The sequence below is a fragment of the Galendromus occidentalis genome, unplaced genomic scaffold (assembly GCF_000255335.2).
Source record: "Galendromus occidentalis unplaced genomic scaffold, Mocc_1.1 scf7180000076944, whole genome shotgun sequence".
Classification (NCBI taxonomy): Eukaryota; Metazoa; Arthropoda; class Arachnida; order Mesostigmata; family Phytoseiidae; genus Galendromus; species Galendromus occidentalis.
Window position 1 is genome coordinate 156,117 of NW_003804933.1, and position 15,780 is coordinate 171,896.

Consider the following 15,780-nt stretch of genomic DNA (forward strand, 5'->3'; position numbering starts at 1 on the left):
CCATAGAATATGTTTATGACGGGAAAATTCTGAGGGCGATGGCAGGCCCCTCAGGGCTCCAGCGACGTCGCGGGATAGTTTCATTTGGCCATTCCACGGTTCTTTCGCGACTTGATTTCCCTCTGTGTCCGGATCGTTCCTTAGTCAGGTATTTCATACGAATAGCGGAGCAGCGTCTGCTCGAACGCTCTCGTCGGATAAGAATGGATATTTATACGTGGAGCGGAAGGTGGTCTCGACGTGTTTTCGCGAGAGTTGTGACTTCGAATGAGGGAGGCATCTGTGCGCGGTATTGAAGAGGGAAACAGCAGCTATTCCGGGTAACATCCGATCGACAGAAATGCTCGATTTACCGTGATATTTTGAGCGTAGTGCTTGTTCCTTATCCGCGAGGGATGCTGACCATTCCAGGTTTCTTTCTCGGATCTCATCGGATTCTCTTTGGAGAGACGCGGTCGTCCGATTCCGGGGTATTTTCAAGTTTTCATGTACCGTCTTCTCAGAGCAGTCGCAACGAAAATTCGCTTTTCGCCCGTGAGCGGACGACTTGAAGCCTGTGCGGGCATCTATCGATCCCGCCTATAGGAAAATACTCCACTCACTTCGGATGACGCGTGACGGGCGCACGCGACCGCTCCCCGATCTCGTGGAGCGGGCCACAAGAATTCAGACGGGAAACATGCTCTCCTAGCAAGATTCAGTCCCTAGTCGAAGAAAAACCACTTAGTTAGTTAATTATTTACACATCGATTCCCATTAAGCACAAAACATCTTATGAAGAAGCGAAAGTCGGGGTTGAAGGTCGATGGGTCAAAAATTCATTTTGACTTCTTCCTTCACCCCGATAGATAGAGCGACCAGCAGAAGTTCTTGCATGATCATGAAACGTCTTCGAACGCTTGGGGCGGTCCCGATTTTTTACCATTCGGTCAGCTGCTCCGATCCCGTATCCTCCAGAGCGATCGCGATACTGCAATCCAAAGGGAGTTGATCGCGTTCTGAGTTATTTTTCCGTTGTTGACTGTCTCTTCGATGGAGTTAAGCTCTCGATGGGCTTTCTTCTGCTGCGGTCAGCAGAATCCCCGCTCCGCGAGGGCCCCGAGATCGTCGACAAATGTCCAAAATTAGAGCGATATCGAATTTCGGGAAACTATGTAAACAGAGTTTTCCGCTCTACTCGGTCCGTCAAGCCGGCGAAAGCGTCGTTCGACTCCCCGTCGTTGACGAATCATCGGTTTCTGGCCGTCTTGCATCCATCACAAGGGATGTGTCCCGAGTGGTTCCGACGTTTTCCTTGGAATTGGCAGCACGTTCTCCGCCTTGCAACGTTTCTGTCTTCTGTAGACGCTGTGAGCACTGAGCAAACGTGAGCCAAAGTCTCTCGGTCTCCCGCCGTTGTGGGTCAACAAAATCCGCCAACTAAAAGCCCGTTTGGATGCCTGTTCAACACTCGATGTTCGAGGCGGATCGGAACTTCCAAGGCCGTCTTCGGATTTAGCCGACTTCCGTACTGGCGAGGGACGAAGAACACTAGATGTTTCTGTCGAATGGTATCTCTTAGCTGGTTGACTCGATCGAGCTACGACAGCCAAATCGGATTCCATTCTCAGTGTGTGCTCAGGCTTCCCCATTGTCTGAGTTGATTTGTGCGGATACATGCATTAATCTCCCGTGCTGCACAATGGCACGATTACTCGGAATGGATGGTCGAAGTCGGAACGCTCTCTCAAAACGGGAGACAAACGTCAGCGGCGCTGCCGCTTGCGCCGCCGATTTCCGCGATGCATCGCGGAATTCCGTCGTTTAAGACACAAGATTACCCAGGAAATTGGAAAACGGGTACCTGACGTCGTCGTTTGCATGCAACGAACATCAGTGAAACATTTTCCAGCGCTCCGCTCCCGCCGCTGAGGCTACACTCAACGAATTCTCTCTTCTTTCAATGTTGAATGTTGCGGCCAGAAGTATTGCTGAACTTCGGGAAGCGGGTTGCGCGTCTCTTTTCCTCTTGAATAACTTATCGCATGCGTCGGAACAGGTGAACATCGTCGGGAGGGAACGGTGGTTTAGTTGGGAACTCCAGGCGGGATACGATACGATTACGCGTGGATGAGCACGCTAAATCGAGTTCGTTGACTCAGTAAACTTGGGAATGGCACACGAGCAGCAGAAATTCCGTCTCCCTCATGATGAATTGTCCCTGCCATTCCTCACGCGAGTAAACACCGGAATATCTAGCCGCGAGATCCCGAGATCGACTACCCCTTGCGTCTGGTATTTGCTCTACGATCAACTTTCGAACCTACGGGTGAACTCATTCATAGTACAGAGCCGTAAATAAAACATTTCTCGGGGGCTCGAAGTCTCCGGACTGTTCCGTCATTTTCGGATGGATGCTCTTTTTCCTTTGGATCGTTTTTGACATGCGCCTCATATCCACCAGCCGTCCACTGTCCTCTGTGATTCCGCACAATTCTGAATGGACCTTTCGGCTGCTCAGAATGCCCTTCGCAGAAGTGGGTAGATGCTATTTTCGCGAGCTGCCGCCGCCGGTGCTGCGCGAGCGAATCAAATGTCACCGCCCGGGACCACGTTCTATAAATCACGGTCGACTCTGCACTCCCTCAGATAAACAAGCCGCTTATACGCCCTATTCAAACAGCCCGAAGCTTCTTATCTGCTCCGAAGTGTTCCGAGAACGCGTTCATGGCCGAGAATCGTGAGACCGATACAGTAGTCTCAATGAGCTCGGCCGGAGCGTTCGAGTGAATCTCTCGATCTGATCCCGACCGATTCGAAAAAGTCTTCGTCCTCAGCACAGATGGAAGTCGCGAGTCTTTCTCGTTGGTGGAGTTCTAACACTCGAATTCATTTCCAGGTGCCTGCCGCCGGGTCCTCGACTGTCGCGTCCCCAGTCTCCCAAGACATCCACTCCCACTGTGAAAATTGCATCAACGTCTCCACGTGTAAGGACTCCAGCTGCCCCATCGTGCCGTGCGACTGTGGTCACAAACTCCACCAGTGCAAGCTACAAGACCACGCGCTGCTCTGTCGGGAAGCGAATTTTAAAGTAAGTGATTATTTCAGTTGGAAACAACACTCCTCAATTAAGCCAACAGAACTCCGGCCTAGCTCCGGTGGCCAAGAAAGCACGAAGCCGTGAAAGTTCGCTCTACTCTCTCAAGGCAGGCGTTCCTTCTCGAGGTTTTCGGATCCGTGCATACTATTGTGTCCCTCGACGTGAGCGCGGAGCGATAATTCCCTTAGTTGGGCAGAGTTCGGATCCCATGTCTTAATTTCGCAATGACGGTTCTGCGGAAGGAGACGTCACGGTTCGTCCATTTTTCGCTCAACGTCGCGGAAACGCAAGTCTTAGAGTTCAGCTTAGATTCCTCATAGCGGGACATTTATCACCTAATTAGGAGTGTGGAGAGACACTTAATTAGAGACGGTTGGGACACTCGCTCTAGAACCGTGTGAGAGTAGATCAGCTGGCCGCTCATTACGCTCACAAAGTAACGCTTCGTAGGATTCCTAAGAGCTCGGCTCGAAACAATCGGTGCACCGATGCTCTCGTCGGACGGTGAGGCGTTCTGTCGCTACCTCCGTGAGCACATGATTCACTTTCGTTGAGAGCAGAGAGCGTACGGATAATCACCAAATCAATGGGTTCTATCAGTGAATCCTCAGGAGGCTCGATACGATGACGTATGAATCATCAGGGTGCTGACAATGAATCGGGACTTCCTTTCCCCGCCCCCGTCCGTCTCTCTAATGAGCACTCCCTCCTCCTGCACCATTGATCGGGAAGCTATGTAGGAACTCTGGTTCCATCCGCTCCGAGATGGCACTATGTGGAGGAAGATGCAAGAAATTTCCGATATCCACGAATGATGCATCGGAGCTCGATTCCTCTCAAAGCCTCATTGTGCTCCTCGAGACTCGAGACCAGCATGAAAGAGAGGAAATTCGGGACCGGGAACATCTCAGTATGGTTTCGGGAACTCCTCTGTTCATCCGCTTTTTATATGTGTCATCACTTGTTTATTACGCCGCCCGTCTTCCCATTACGTCGAGCGTGTTTGGCTCTCCTTGTCGAAGCCGTTCGGTCGGGTCTATGGAGATTCCTATTTTCTGTGGCGAAGAAACAACGGATCCACGAGAACAGAAGAAAATATCTGCAGACGGAACTGGCTGGGAAAATAACGAATCTCTCTATAAGCGGCATTCATTGCAGCTTGGCTGCTCCCGTTTCCGTTGTGCTCGCCTCCTCGGAGATGACTCTCTCAGATCGCTCCCATCGCCAGGAAATATGTATGTGTTGGGGAACAAGCTGGCTGGCGCTATCAGCCTACGCAGACTAGCCAACTCATCTTTCAGTTTACCCACGGCTTTGATAGCAGCTGCTCGCCCATCCGTCGCCGCGAAGTTCCCCAAACAGCTGAAGTTCCGAGTCACGACACAGAAGTCTGAGGCGTCCATCTCCCCTTGACGAAATCTGTGGCCTCCGAATGCTCACGTCGAGGGGGAGAAGCTCCGTAGCGAGCGCTACCTCGAAAAACGCCTCGTTCGTCCGAATGACTTATGGTCGCGAACAAGCAATTCGGACTAAAATTCATCGCATTCGTCTGGCTGGAAAACTTCGTCCCTCCGATCTCCCGCTTGTTGACGTCGCGCGATTTCTTTGTTTCGAATTCTTGGAAACGCCGCCCGGCCCCGAGCCTGTCGAGTTTCGCTTCACGCCGTGTGAAATGTTCACTATTGAATCTTCCCTTGGAAATGTCTCCCCGAATTGTCTCTTACGGAGTTAACGCTCCGGAATACGTGAATCGCTCGCGCCCATCCCCCGCCGGATGCAGTTTTCAGCGCTTTAGTTTCTGGGAGAAATAGTTGCAACGCCCGTAACGACAAGAAAAACTGGAAATTCACTCCGTTCCATTGCCTCGAGGGATACGATTCCCGGTGAGAGCGATGCACGTTTAATGGTTTCTGACGATTTCTGATTTCTCCGCTTGAAGTGTCGAAGTCGATTCCGTTCTACTTCTGCGAGGAGCCGACAGCGATGATTTCCACTGGGAAAGCTCAATGAGCTCCATGTAGGAGAGCCGATCCCTTCCCTACTCATTACGACGACGCGGAGAAATCACTCGACATCACTTGCGTCCAGCAAAGTAGTTCGACACGGGACGCCGGCCATAGGATCTTCGGCGTGTCTGGGCGCGTGGGAGCTCATGCTTTTGCGCGCTTTTATGTCTCCCCATCCATCTCTCGCGGTGCTACTCCAAGAACTCCGCTTGTAGATAGGGAAGCGGCAGCAGTGTGAGCGGCGAGTACGAGCAGACTGGTTGGTTAGGTGAGGTAAAGAATGAGAAAAGCGGCAAGATGCTCGTCTCGCGGCCGCCAGGGGGGAAATGAATTTTTAGCCGGAGTTATAAATTTTTTACTTGAATATAGCTTCTCGGGGCCGCTGCCGGGCCGAGAGATCGAGCAGAGAATGAGAGCTGGAAGCCCGCTACTGATACTCTTCAAGGTGTTTAATTGTGTGAATGTCGGTTGGGCAACGCGTAAGCTTATCCGTGGGGCTCACGAGCTGGGCTTGTCCGACGAGCGGCGATACGAGCACCGAACAATCAAAGCGCTTTGATCCGACGAAAACGTCAGCGATAGCGGCCGCAGTGCTGGCCAGCGTTCACTGAATGTGAGCAGCGGGAGGAGGGAAAACGGAGCATCGCGGAACCACGAACTTGATTACTATCGGAGGGAGGCGGTCACTGGAATCTTTTTTCTCCTCATTACATTTAGTCACGTCAGCCTGATTCTGTTGTCTCTCTCTATGCTTGAGTTCGTTGTATGCTGGAGCGAGAAAGAACTTCCTGGAAAGTGACACGATTCTCGGATAAGGGAGATGCGAGAGCGAGCGATAAAATTGCGTGAGTTTGGCGAACAATATCAGGAGAACAGGTGTGGAAATCTTCACCAAGCCCGGACTCCCACGTTGAGAGAGTCGTTCGCAGGCGGGGTTCTCGATGTTCGTGTGACGAACTCTCGATAAAGTGATGGCTCAGCTTTTGCGCTTCAGTTCATTGGTCATGTTTGGCAAGCGCTGCTGAATCAGTCAAGGGGGATTTCTCCGTTCCTCAATGAATGAACTTCGGAAACTCGAGCTTGGACATGCGAGCGATGTCAGCTTTTCTTGTATGACCTCACCCCGGGCGCTTTCTCGATCCAGGGAGCGTTAATCGCCGAACGTTCCCCCAAATCCTCCCGAGACCGATACCTACCCAGGTTTCCGAGATCTTCCGAACTACCAAATCGTTATTGACCTTCCTCGTTGACTCATTTTGACTGAGCTGGAAGCTCGACTCATCGTATCGGAGATTCTGTGTGATCCGAAAACACCGCCCGACTCCACGGAGTTCTCAGCCGACAAGCAGCTCACGAGCAGCTGGATCACATGGGTCAGCATCTGGACCCTTACGCGTGGTAGTGTGATCTGTAGCCGCTCAGAGGAGATTCGGAAGGTCTGCGTCTGCGGGAACTCCGATGGGAATCGCGAAGATTCACTGCGTTGGGCAAGGAGGAAATCGCGCTCGAGACGCCGGATGCATAGCCCCGATCTCTTCGCCTGATGCCGGAGAGATCGAGAGAAGTCTTCTAACTTCAATCAACACTCCTTCGATTATCGTATTATCTCTTCTCCTAATCCCTGACAGGGGTTCAGGTCGGATAACCGTAGGGGAACCCTCACCAATAGCTCTGGCGAGACAGAGACTGTTTTATTGTGGATCCGGAGGTCTCTGCGGATTCCTTCGATTCGCTTCCCAACGGTCAGTCCAAGCGAGCTGGACCGTGGAAAATGGGAAGGGGAGGAATAGCTCAACGATTTATCACAAAGTGCTCCACACGGACCGCTCGAGTTGATTCAATGTCGGCTCCGTTCGGGCGAGAGAATCAAGGGTAAGAAGGAACGATTCAGGCGTGAGATGCCAAGGTCATCGTCGTCGACCTATTCTTAGAGTCCCGTGTGGAAGCATCGGAGCGTTACTGAGGTTGCTTCCCCGGATGTCATCGTGACGGGCATTCCTTTCGTCCGGAGCTCCCTGCCGAGACTACTCTACAATCGCGAGCTCTCTCGCTCGAGAAACTAAAGCAAATATCCACCGAGAGACTAGCGGCGTTGGTGGATAACGAACGATGCGTTCCCCGACGAGCCATCACACAGTTAACTCAACGGTGTAGGCGAGAGCTATTGGAGCGAAACTAGCTCTGGGACGCGTAATGAACTAGAGCGCTCATTCGACTCCGGAGCTCATTGTCGGCACCGGTCGTCGTGGAAGTGATATCTTCGTTAAGTCCTCTTAGTTCTGCGGTTCCGCTCGAGCATGCCCTCCAAAAGCGCAGAATTCCGGGAGTTTGTTCAGTTCATATGTCATGGAGTCCGACGGCGACGGGGCGCCTGCCAGGCTCCCGGGAATATCGGTTGATTCTCGGCTGTCAGATGATTTCTATCACGAGACGTGACTTGGAAACCACCGCTCCCGCTCGTTACGCGGGAAATATAACCGTAACTGACTGTCGCGGTAGGTATTTTCGCCGTCCGCGAGTGGGTCGAAACGATCAATGCGGCAATGTTGGTCTCGTGGGCTGGGGCGGAGAAGTTTTGCTGAAACGAGGGATCCGGATGGGCTGAAACGCCCGATTTCGTAAATGGAGCGACGAATGGCTGATCGTCGCTGATATCCTCGCGCGCAAATGCATTGCCATCGTGTCGGAATATATATGTATGTATATGTACAATACGTGTGAGCCTGCGGCGACGTCGAACTGCGCCTGTGGCGGGTCGTCTTCGTCCGTGACATTTGGGACTCATTATCGTTTACTGCCGTCTGGCAGCTGATTCGCTGATTCGACGGCTCTCTCCATCTGCCTGAACACCTGCTCTGGCTCGGAGGCTGTTCATTTATGTTTATTTGTTTCGTTGCAGGTAAGAGAGGCGCTCCTGTCTCGAGTGTGTGGCTCGTATCGGACGCAAGGGTTTGCCCGCTGCTCGAATAAACCGGCGTGGAACAGTGAAGTTTCAACAGGTTCTAACAGCATGTCGTCGCCTTCGCATCTGGGCACCGGTTGTGCATCTCAAGACTACCTTCCGACTTCGACGCCTCCGACGTCACCTCTCGATCTTTCCTCTCCTTCCCATACGACTACCACTAACACTAACACCTCATGTGCCGCTGGTAAACGCTTCCTGCTCGACGATGCGGAGATGGACGTGCTCGAGGCTCTCGCGAAAGACAACCCTGATCTCTTGACGCACGGAGTCAATTTGGACATCGAGGAGACGATTACTTGCTCTCCGGAGGATGAGACACCACCGGGACTCCAGGATTCCGACATGATGTCGCCGTCTTGCGAGCACGTCGGCTCCCTGCCGAACGCTTCCTCCGACCGGGACTCGATACCCAGCGTCGAGATATTTTGCGTTGAATCCGACGAAACGCAGAAACGTACCGATAGCTTAGTTGAATTAGGAGAAAATATTGTCGCCGAGGCTGTCCAGCTGGCCAAGGCCACCGTCGAGGACATGCTCAGGCTCAAACGGGAGCAACAAGAGGCGTTGTCGATGGACAAGTCGGACGGAAAGGCTCTGGAACAAAAACAAACCTCTGAACTGCTCGACTCGTTAATGAAGGAAGCCCCGAAACCCGCAACACGGTATTCGCTCGCCGCCGAGGAAGCCGACTCGCCATCGGACGAGCCAGATAACAACGAACCCGACTCGGAGCAACTGCTGGACGACGCATCGCTGTCGCAGCACGGCCCCGACGAGCCCGAGACCATCAGTGAGGAGTCGTCTTCCTGTTTGGAACCTATCAGGATCCAAGCTGCTAAGTCGCCCACGCTGGAGGACATTCCTGATCTGCCCGATGATCGGGAGAGAAACAGAGTCATCCACGAACTGGTCGAAGCCGAAGACAGCGAGGCCGATGATCAACCTCATCTTCGACCCCAGCAGCAGCAGCACCGAAATCATCGACGAGGAGTCACAAACAAAACTACCGACAGCGTAGACATAGACGACGATGACGATAGTCAGAACTCTGACACCGAGTCGCACTCGCCGTCGCCCGTAGACAGATACGTAAGTCGCACGGCAACTGACGAAGATGGATGATATTATTCGAGACATTTAGGCCTCCTGGAGAGTGAAACCGCGCGAAGACCGTAGGAAGGAACGAGTTCACAGCGGATATCAGACGCCGGGGTATCCTCCGGTCGGTGCCGGAAGTTCTGAACGAATCTCCTTTGATCCGTCTGCTTTGGTTGTCGAGTCGGTGTATGAGTTGCTGAAAACTAGGATTCCGCCTGCTTCGATGAATTTCTAACTCTAGCATGTATTGAGGCATCAAGAGCATCCGAGTTCCGGGGTGGCGTGCGATGGTGTTCCCTCCAAGAGAGGGAGAGCGTTTCTTCCTCCCGAACGGAAACGAAATGCCCTAACGGCTGTGACGATCACGCGAATAACACCTCCGACTATCGCTAATAATAGTGGTTTCTCTAAAAGCGAAAAAAACGATCTTTCAGCACTGCACCGGAACGGTAGTACGCAAAGTGAAGAAAACGGAAACAACCACCACTTCGAGCAAGATGACTGCGGGAACTGAGGGAGCGCCCGCTCCGTCGAACAAGGTTGGTGCTTAAAAATGGCTTCGGAGTCAGTAGAGAGGAAGGAAAACACTTTATAGGAATGAGGAGCATTATACTTTTTTCCCCTGTCATCCTCGGTCCTATCCGAGGGACGCATAGTTTCAGCACCGGTATCGGAGATAAAAATTCATAGGTAGACTGTTTCGCGACTTCGATCTTGATCTACCGTGAGGAGCAAACGAGACCGCTTCACCGCTCGAGCACGTGTCCGGAACAGCTTCCGACACATGCATATGATGGACGTGTGACCAGGAAAAAATTATTCCTTTCGAAACTTGTACTGGGATTAGGATGACGTGACGTTTTTATGCTCGTTGCTCGCCAGTTCCGTGCAGCCTGCGCTTGTGGTAGACGCGAGAACGGTGCTCGAGGGCTGATAATTTCTCCCCCAAACTCCCTCTAAGATCCCCGCGCACCACTTACCTGAGTCTCTCATTCGTGTATCTCAGTCCCGCACGCTCCTACAACCCGATCCCCCCGCATCCCCGGACGAAAACTCCAATAGCAGCTTCAACAATGAATGCAACATCTCCCTCGCACGACTGGTAAGCTATTCCCCGCGATCCCTCGTACGCATCAAAGCATCCTTTCCGACAGGATCGCGTTCCCATTCCATTTTTGAATCGCAGAGAAGAATACATGGAATCTAACCGCTCCATTGTGCTCTGGCTCGGATGTGATCGAAAAAAAAGCCGCTCCTAGAATCGATGTTCGCTCGTCTTATGCTTCCTACCGAGAGCTTTCCCGTCCCGTCGACCGTGTGCATGAATTCACCAGGCTTTCCTGTTCCACAGAAAGACAGCTACGTCACGATTGCTGAGAATGGACTGGGACGCAACGGCGCGTTTAAAGAGACCGCTGTCACTGGAGTCAGCCTTTCGTCCTTGGTAATGAATTTTGCGTCGACCGGACGATATTCGATACTCATGTCCCCTGACGCGGGCGGCGTACCGAGCCGACCCTGAGTGCAGACATTGACCCTAATATCAGAATTAACCTTCGAGGAGCCGCGGAAAATCACAGTCTGAGAAAGACTGTACATAGTTCGATGTTTCCTATTGGTCGAAATCTCGCGAAGATTTCCTAGAAACGCCGTGTACGGAATTCAGCTGAGATTCGGATGCATTCCGGGAGCGCCAGAGAGCAACGATTTTTCCTGGTGATTACCCTCTGAGCTTGTACACAGTACTCGGAAGCTTGAACTATGCTCATGGAGGCAGCGAAAGCAACTCCCGAGTTCTTTCAAAGCGTCGAGCGGTTAGGGTACCCTCGTAATTATACCCCTGCTCCCTTGCCTTCGGAGTCGCTTGGAACTCACATCATCTGCCCCGTGTAGAGGACCAATGTCATCGAGTCTAAGTTACCCCTGCCTCTCTCAGAAAATTTTTCGTTGCTCTCATGGGAGCTCCGTTAGTCCCTCCGATATTTCACATGGTCTTCCGGACCTAGGTCTTGAAACTCCGTGGAGTTGTCTCAGGGTATTGTGTCTCAAGTGAATCCTCCGCTCGCTGCCATGCTGATGGAGTAATCGGAAGCGTTATGTAGTCGCCGAGATTCCCCAACGTGAGCGACTTACCTTGAAATCGCTCTTTCGCCACGCGCTCGATCCGTGACGTTTCTCATAACATGTGACCAGTTGACGGCGGCGTCTGTGTTGTTTCATTGCCCACCCCTCCGATCAGTCCGACGCCGCCGTTACCATTCACAAATGCAGCTCGACAGTGAGGCGACTTGCTGCACAGGTGTCGGACTCTGGTGGCAGCGTAAGATTTCTCCTCCCAGCTCGACGTTCTCGGCCGTTTGCGCTCGTTTGATGCCGGGCTATGTTTCTCACCTTCCTCTTGGTTGTCGGCTGGCTGCGGAGACGACCGGCTGCGCGCAATAACAGTGATCCTATACTCGACCCACAGAAACAAAGTTACGTCCAAAACGCTTGCAACGGAGGAGGAGGAGGAACGCTTTCTTTGCCCCCGGAAAGGACGCTCCGTGCACGAGAAAATATCCCTTCAATAGACATTGGACGGCTCGTGAGTGTGCTCTCTATGTTTGCTGCTCGAGACGGAAATCCATATATGGGCTCTGGATTTGTTTCGCCTCGGGGAACTCCCCTATATTCGAAAGCTCCGTCGTTTTTATTATATGAATGTGCCGAACCCTCGCCGAATCCCGCCCCAAGCCTGCTTTACTAGCTCGACGTGATGATATATGAGCGATGTATGTACATGCCTGTTTTAACCCTGTTTTCCTTTCGTTTTTGCGTTCGGCCCGGTTTAGAAGAATGCGTACAATAGTTTGGGGCATTCCGAGATCATAAAGGCTCAATCCCCGGACGACTTAGTCCCTGTCAACATTAACGCTCTGGTGAGTATTGATTTCAAACTGCATTAGCACCGTGTCACGCGCTTCATTGATGCTCCGGAACTTACTCCCATTAACGAACTCTCAAAAGTTTGCATCGGGGTCCTGCGTTCTTCATCCATCGTATGCTATTCATTCCAAGTCCCACGGCACACGGCCAGGGCAAGCTGTTGATGAGCTCTGAAATTTTTCTTCGCACGCTGCTGTACAACACACCGAACATGGCCGCTGGGTCTTTCTCCGACTAAGAGAATCATTCTGAATTATTTCGACTCGACGAGATTCCGTTTGAGCGGTATAATTTCCCCGGAAGCTCCGACTTGACGAGACCTCGATGCACAAGTCGAGCTCCAGATCGCGGAATCGGAAGCTCTGAGGAGGAAAAGTGAGGAGAACAGATGTGCGAGCAATCACTGACAGATAGCTCTCGTCGGGAACCTTCTTGACTTCGTCCGCTCAAGGACCCGGAATCGAATAATGTTCCGCGGAACACTTGTTGGCTTCCTGAAGCGAGGTCTGACAACTTAGTCAGTCTATTTGAACAGTAGCTCCATTCAGCGGAACTTCACGCGTACTGCGGGACTCCTCGCCGGAGCCGGTATGCGATACGCGATCACGAGTATTTTCGAGTCTTTACGACGGATGACGCCATTGAGAAGAAATGCCCTGGCCGTCACACGCTGGAGACATTCTCTATCGAGACAATTTCGACTTTGTGGGAATATGGTGTTTTGAAAGACATTTCGTAGGCAGCTCTGGTATATTGGGGAAATTTTAAGTCGCGACCCTCGATTTAAACGACTTTAACAATGCCAATCCGTAACGTGCCCCCTCCAGCGGGCTCGGTTTCTCCGCCGTACAGAGAGCGAGGAGAGCCGGCGGCGACCACTCAGGAGGACTCTATCGGCAGGGCCTCGGATACTGCAGCTAGTAAGTGTAATCCGGGACCTAACTCCGGAGAAGGAACTGTATGGAGTTCCACATAGTCAGCCGCACCTGTCGAAGTCCACCGTGGTCGTTGGATGCACCGCCCCAAGGCGATACTTGTTCAGTGTGGTCTAACAGCAATCGTTGCTACCGTGGAAAATGGTGTCGGTCCTGCTAGTCTCAATCGAGTCCTGCCTATAGTTGACATGGGAGGTTCTTCTGATGTTAATATTCGGAGACAGCGCCATCCGACTGAATGCCTTCAGGGAAAATGTTCTTACCAATGATGTCTGTGGAGGAATTACTCTCTGATGCTCCCCGTTCCCCGGCTCCTCGCAGAAAAATCACCGGGAGCAGACAGAGATTGGAGATTATCTTCTCTTGGTGATACAAGTAATTTAAGACTTCACAGTCGGCGGCGCTGGGCGGGACAGTCTCCTCCCAGCCTCTCCCTTTGCGTGAAGGTCGTTTCGTGTGAACGGGAGGCGGATGATGACCTTGCGGAAAAGGCTGCGAATGGAAAAAAAACAACGCAGGCTAAGGGTAGAATGCAGTCCTGTGACCACGTTTTTGAGCTCTGAATACAAGCATCTGCAAAAAATTATTTCCTTTGGAGGATCGCGCTCCTCGAAGACGGCGCCGAGTCCCTAACCGACTCTTGTAACAATAGCGATTTTTTTTCGAGGACGTTTTCGGCAGCGACATTTCCGTCCGTGGGCGGTTCCGTCCGCCTCTCGAAGTTTTCCGAGATGCTCTGGAGCTGGTACCCGACTGATATTGACTCTGCGAAGAGCTCGTCTCGCTCCTCTCTTATGCGCTCCCGGTCGATGTCAGCGCGGCCTCTGTGTGCGCCTTCGCAAGCAGCGGCCGGCGTAGAAGTGGGAAATTCCGCAGATGGAAGAAACAAACAAAACTCCGTCACCCTTCCCGATGCTCTCCACACAGTTTCAAGAGCATCTCGCCCACTTCGTTGATTTGAACAAATGCTGAACGCTGTCCTTGTTCTGGAATTCACAAGCCGGTTTTGAAGATTGGATCGCTATGTCGCGGAGAAACTCCACAGAAAAGATCTATCAATGGAATAAAAAAAACGCGCGCAGGTTCCGTGGGGAATACCCCTCGGACGCTGCGGCATAAGGTATCGCCCGCCGCGTCTGGGCTTTGGATGAATAGAAGAGTATGCGTGAGCCGACAGGGGACGTCAACAAATCCTCACAGAGCTAGAGGCTTCGCTGCGTCGAACTTCGGGAGACATAGAGAATCGCCCCGGAGGCTACAGCCCGGTACAGAAGCTTATTCAATAGGAGTCTCCTCACCGAGAGGGTTGAAGGCGACCCAGGGGGCGTACGTCAAAAACGTCGAATTCAGCGTGGGACGTGGATGTCGAGGATTGCACTAGCTTGTCACATTGCACGCCGGCAGGTCTTGTGGTGGTTTGGCAAGAAGGACGGCAAGAGTAATAATTATTCGTAAATGTGTCCCCTGCTTGTTGAGGGCCGTCGGGGAATCGATGGGACAGTGCTCAGAGTCGACGAGCTCGATTCAATCGTCAAGAACCTCAAACATATGTCCAATCCAACATCGAACTAAACGGAGGACTATTCTTGCAGCGCGAGAACTTTTCCAGGCAGCAGAGTATCCATGCTGCTCGGGAGCCCTCGCCAGTTGAAGAGGTGAAATTGAGCGTAGACAAAAAGAAGGTCCAGAGCCAATTCAGCGTTGACGGCGGAGAAACGGACTCCAAATGCAAACGCTGCCAGAAGACCGTGTATCCCGCCGAAAGAGTCCGCGCCGAGAAGGCTCAATATCACAAGCAATGCTTCCGTTGCAAGGAATGCAGCAAAACTCTGAGGTGAGTCTAAATCCCGGTGAACACATTCGATTTCAAACGCGCCGCAATCCTCGCCTCGGGTTGGAACTCCTGCCGTCGGGGGGGATGATAGTCGGATCGTCCAGAGCTCAGAGGGTTGCCATATCAAGCCTCGAAGTTTACCTCGAACTTCTGACGGGCATCCCCCGTCTCGCATTACCTACCTACTCTTATTTTGGATGCAAAATTCTAACGGAATTCGTAAGCTTGAGCGAAATATAGCTACCGAGCTCCTCGCCTCCTCGTGGTCGTACATTCATCGTGTCGGACGAAAGAGTTGAAGAAAAATTCTCCGGATGAAAACAAATTTTTTTTTACGGCTCGACGCTTCCGTCCCTGTTGTGGCGGGAGTTTTTAGAATAAATAAGCTCAGGATCCAGGATTCGCCGGCTCGCACTGGCCGGTGCACTCTCGTGCTTTGTGAAAGGCTCCGACGCGGAACACGAGGATTCTTGCAACAAGCAATGAAGAGTTGTGCAATTTCGCGTAGCCCTTCAATTTTTCATGGTGCCCCTGGCCAAGAATAGAGGTCCGGAGACACACAAGACACGGGGGGGAGCTCTCGACGAACAGCTTGGAGATCTCCGTAAGGTCTCTCCGGGGGCGATCTCCGCTGCGTGAAATTCTGAGCGGCTACTCGTACCCGAACTTTCCCTCAACTCATGTCCACGAATGCGACTTCGGCTATGCGGCGAGATCAAGGTCCCCGAGGAATCGTTGGAATGTCCGGATCGCCCGTCCCTGGGATCGATTAGAACTGACCCTTAAGACGCCGGAGGGAGCGGAAACCAATCATCAGGTCAGCGTACGCCGCGCTCGTGATATCAGGATGCGATAGAATCTGATTTACATTCCGATCACGCTCCGAGGAATCACCACTCTATCGTAGGCTTCGTCGGAGTATGAGGCGAAGTTCGTCC

The 15,780-nt window shown here is 52.3% G+C and overlaps 1 protein-coding gene across 1 annotated transcript in view; it reads left to right on the forward strand.

The window, feature by feature from the left end:
- Window positions 1-2,501: 2,501 nt before the first annotated feature.
- Window positions 2,502-15,780, forward strand: part of LOC100897966 (uncharacterized) — a 38,766-nt gene continuing 25,487 nt past the window's right edge. Inside the window, 9 exon segments of the mRNA XM_029110636.1 lie at window positions 2,502-2,516; window positions 2,879-3,070; window positions 7,985-8,944; window positions 9,014-9,139; window positions 9,583-9,687; window positions 10,500-10,592; window positions 11,616-11,732; window positions 11,980-12,066; window positions 14,601-14,842. Of these exon segments, the coding sequence (XP_028966469.1) occupies window positions 2,502-2,516; window positions 2,879-3,070; window positions 7,985-8,944; window positions 9,014-9,139; window positions 9,583-9,687; window positions 10,500-10,592; window positions 11,616-11,732; window positions 11,980-12,066; window positions 14,601-14,842 (1,937 nt within the window).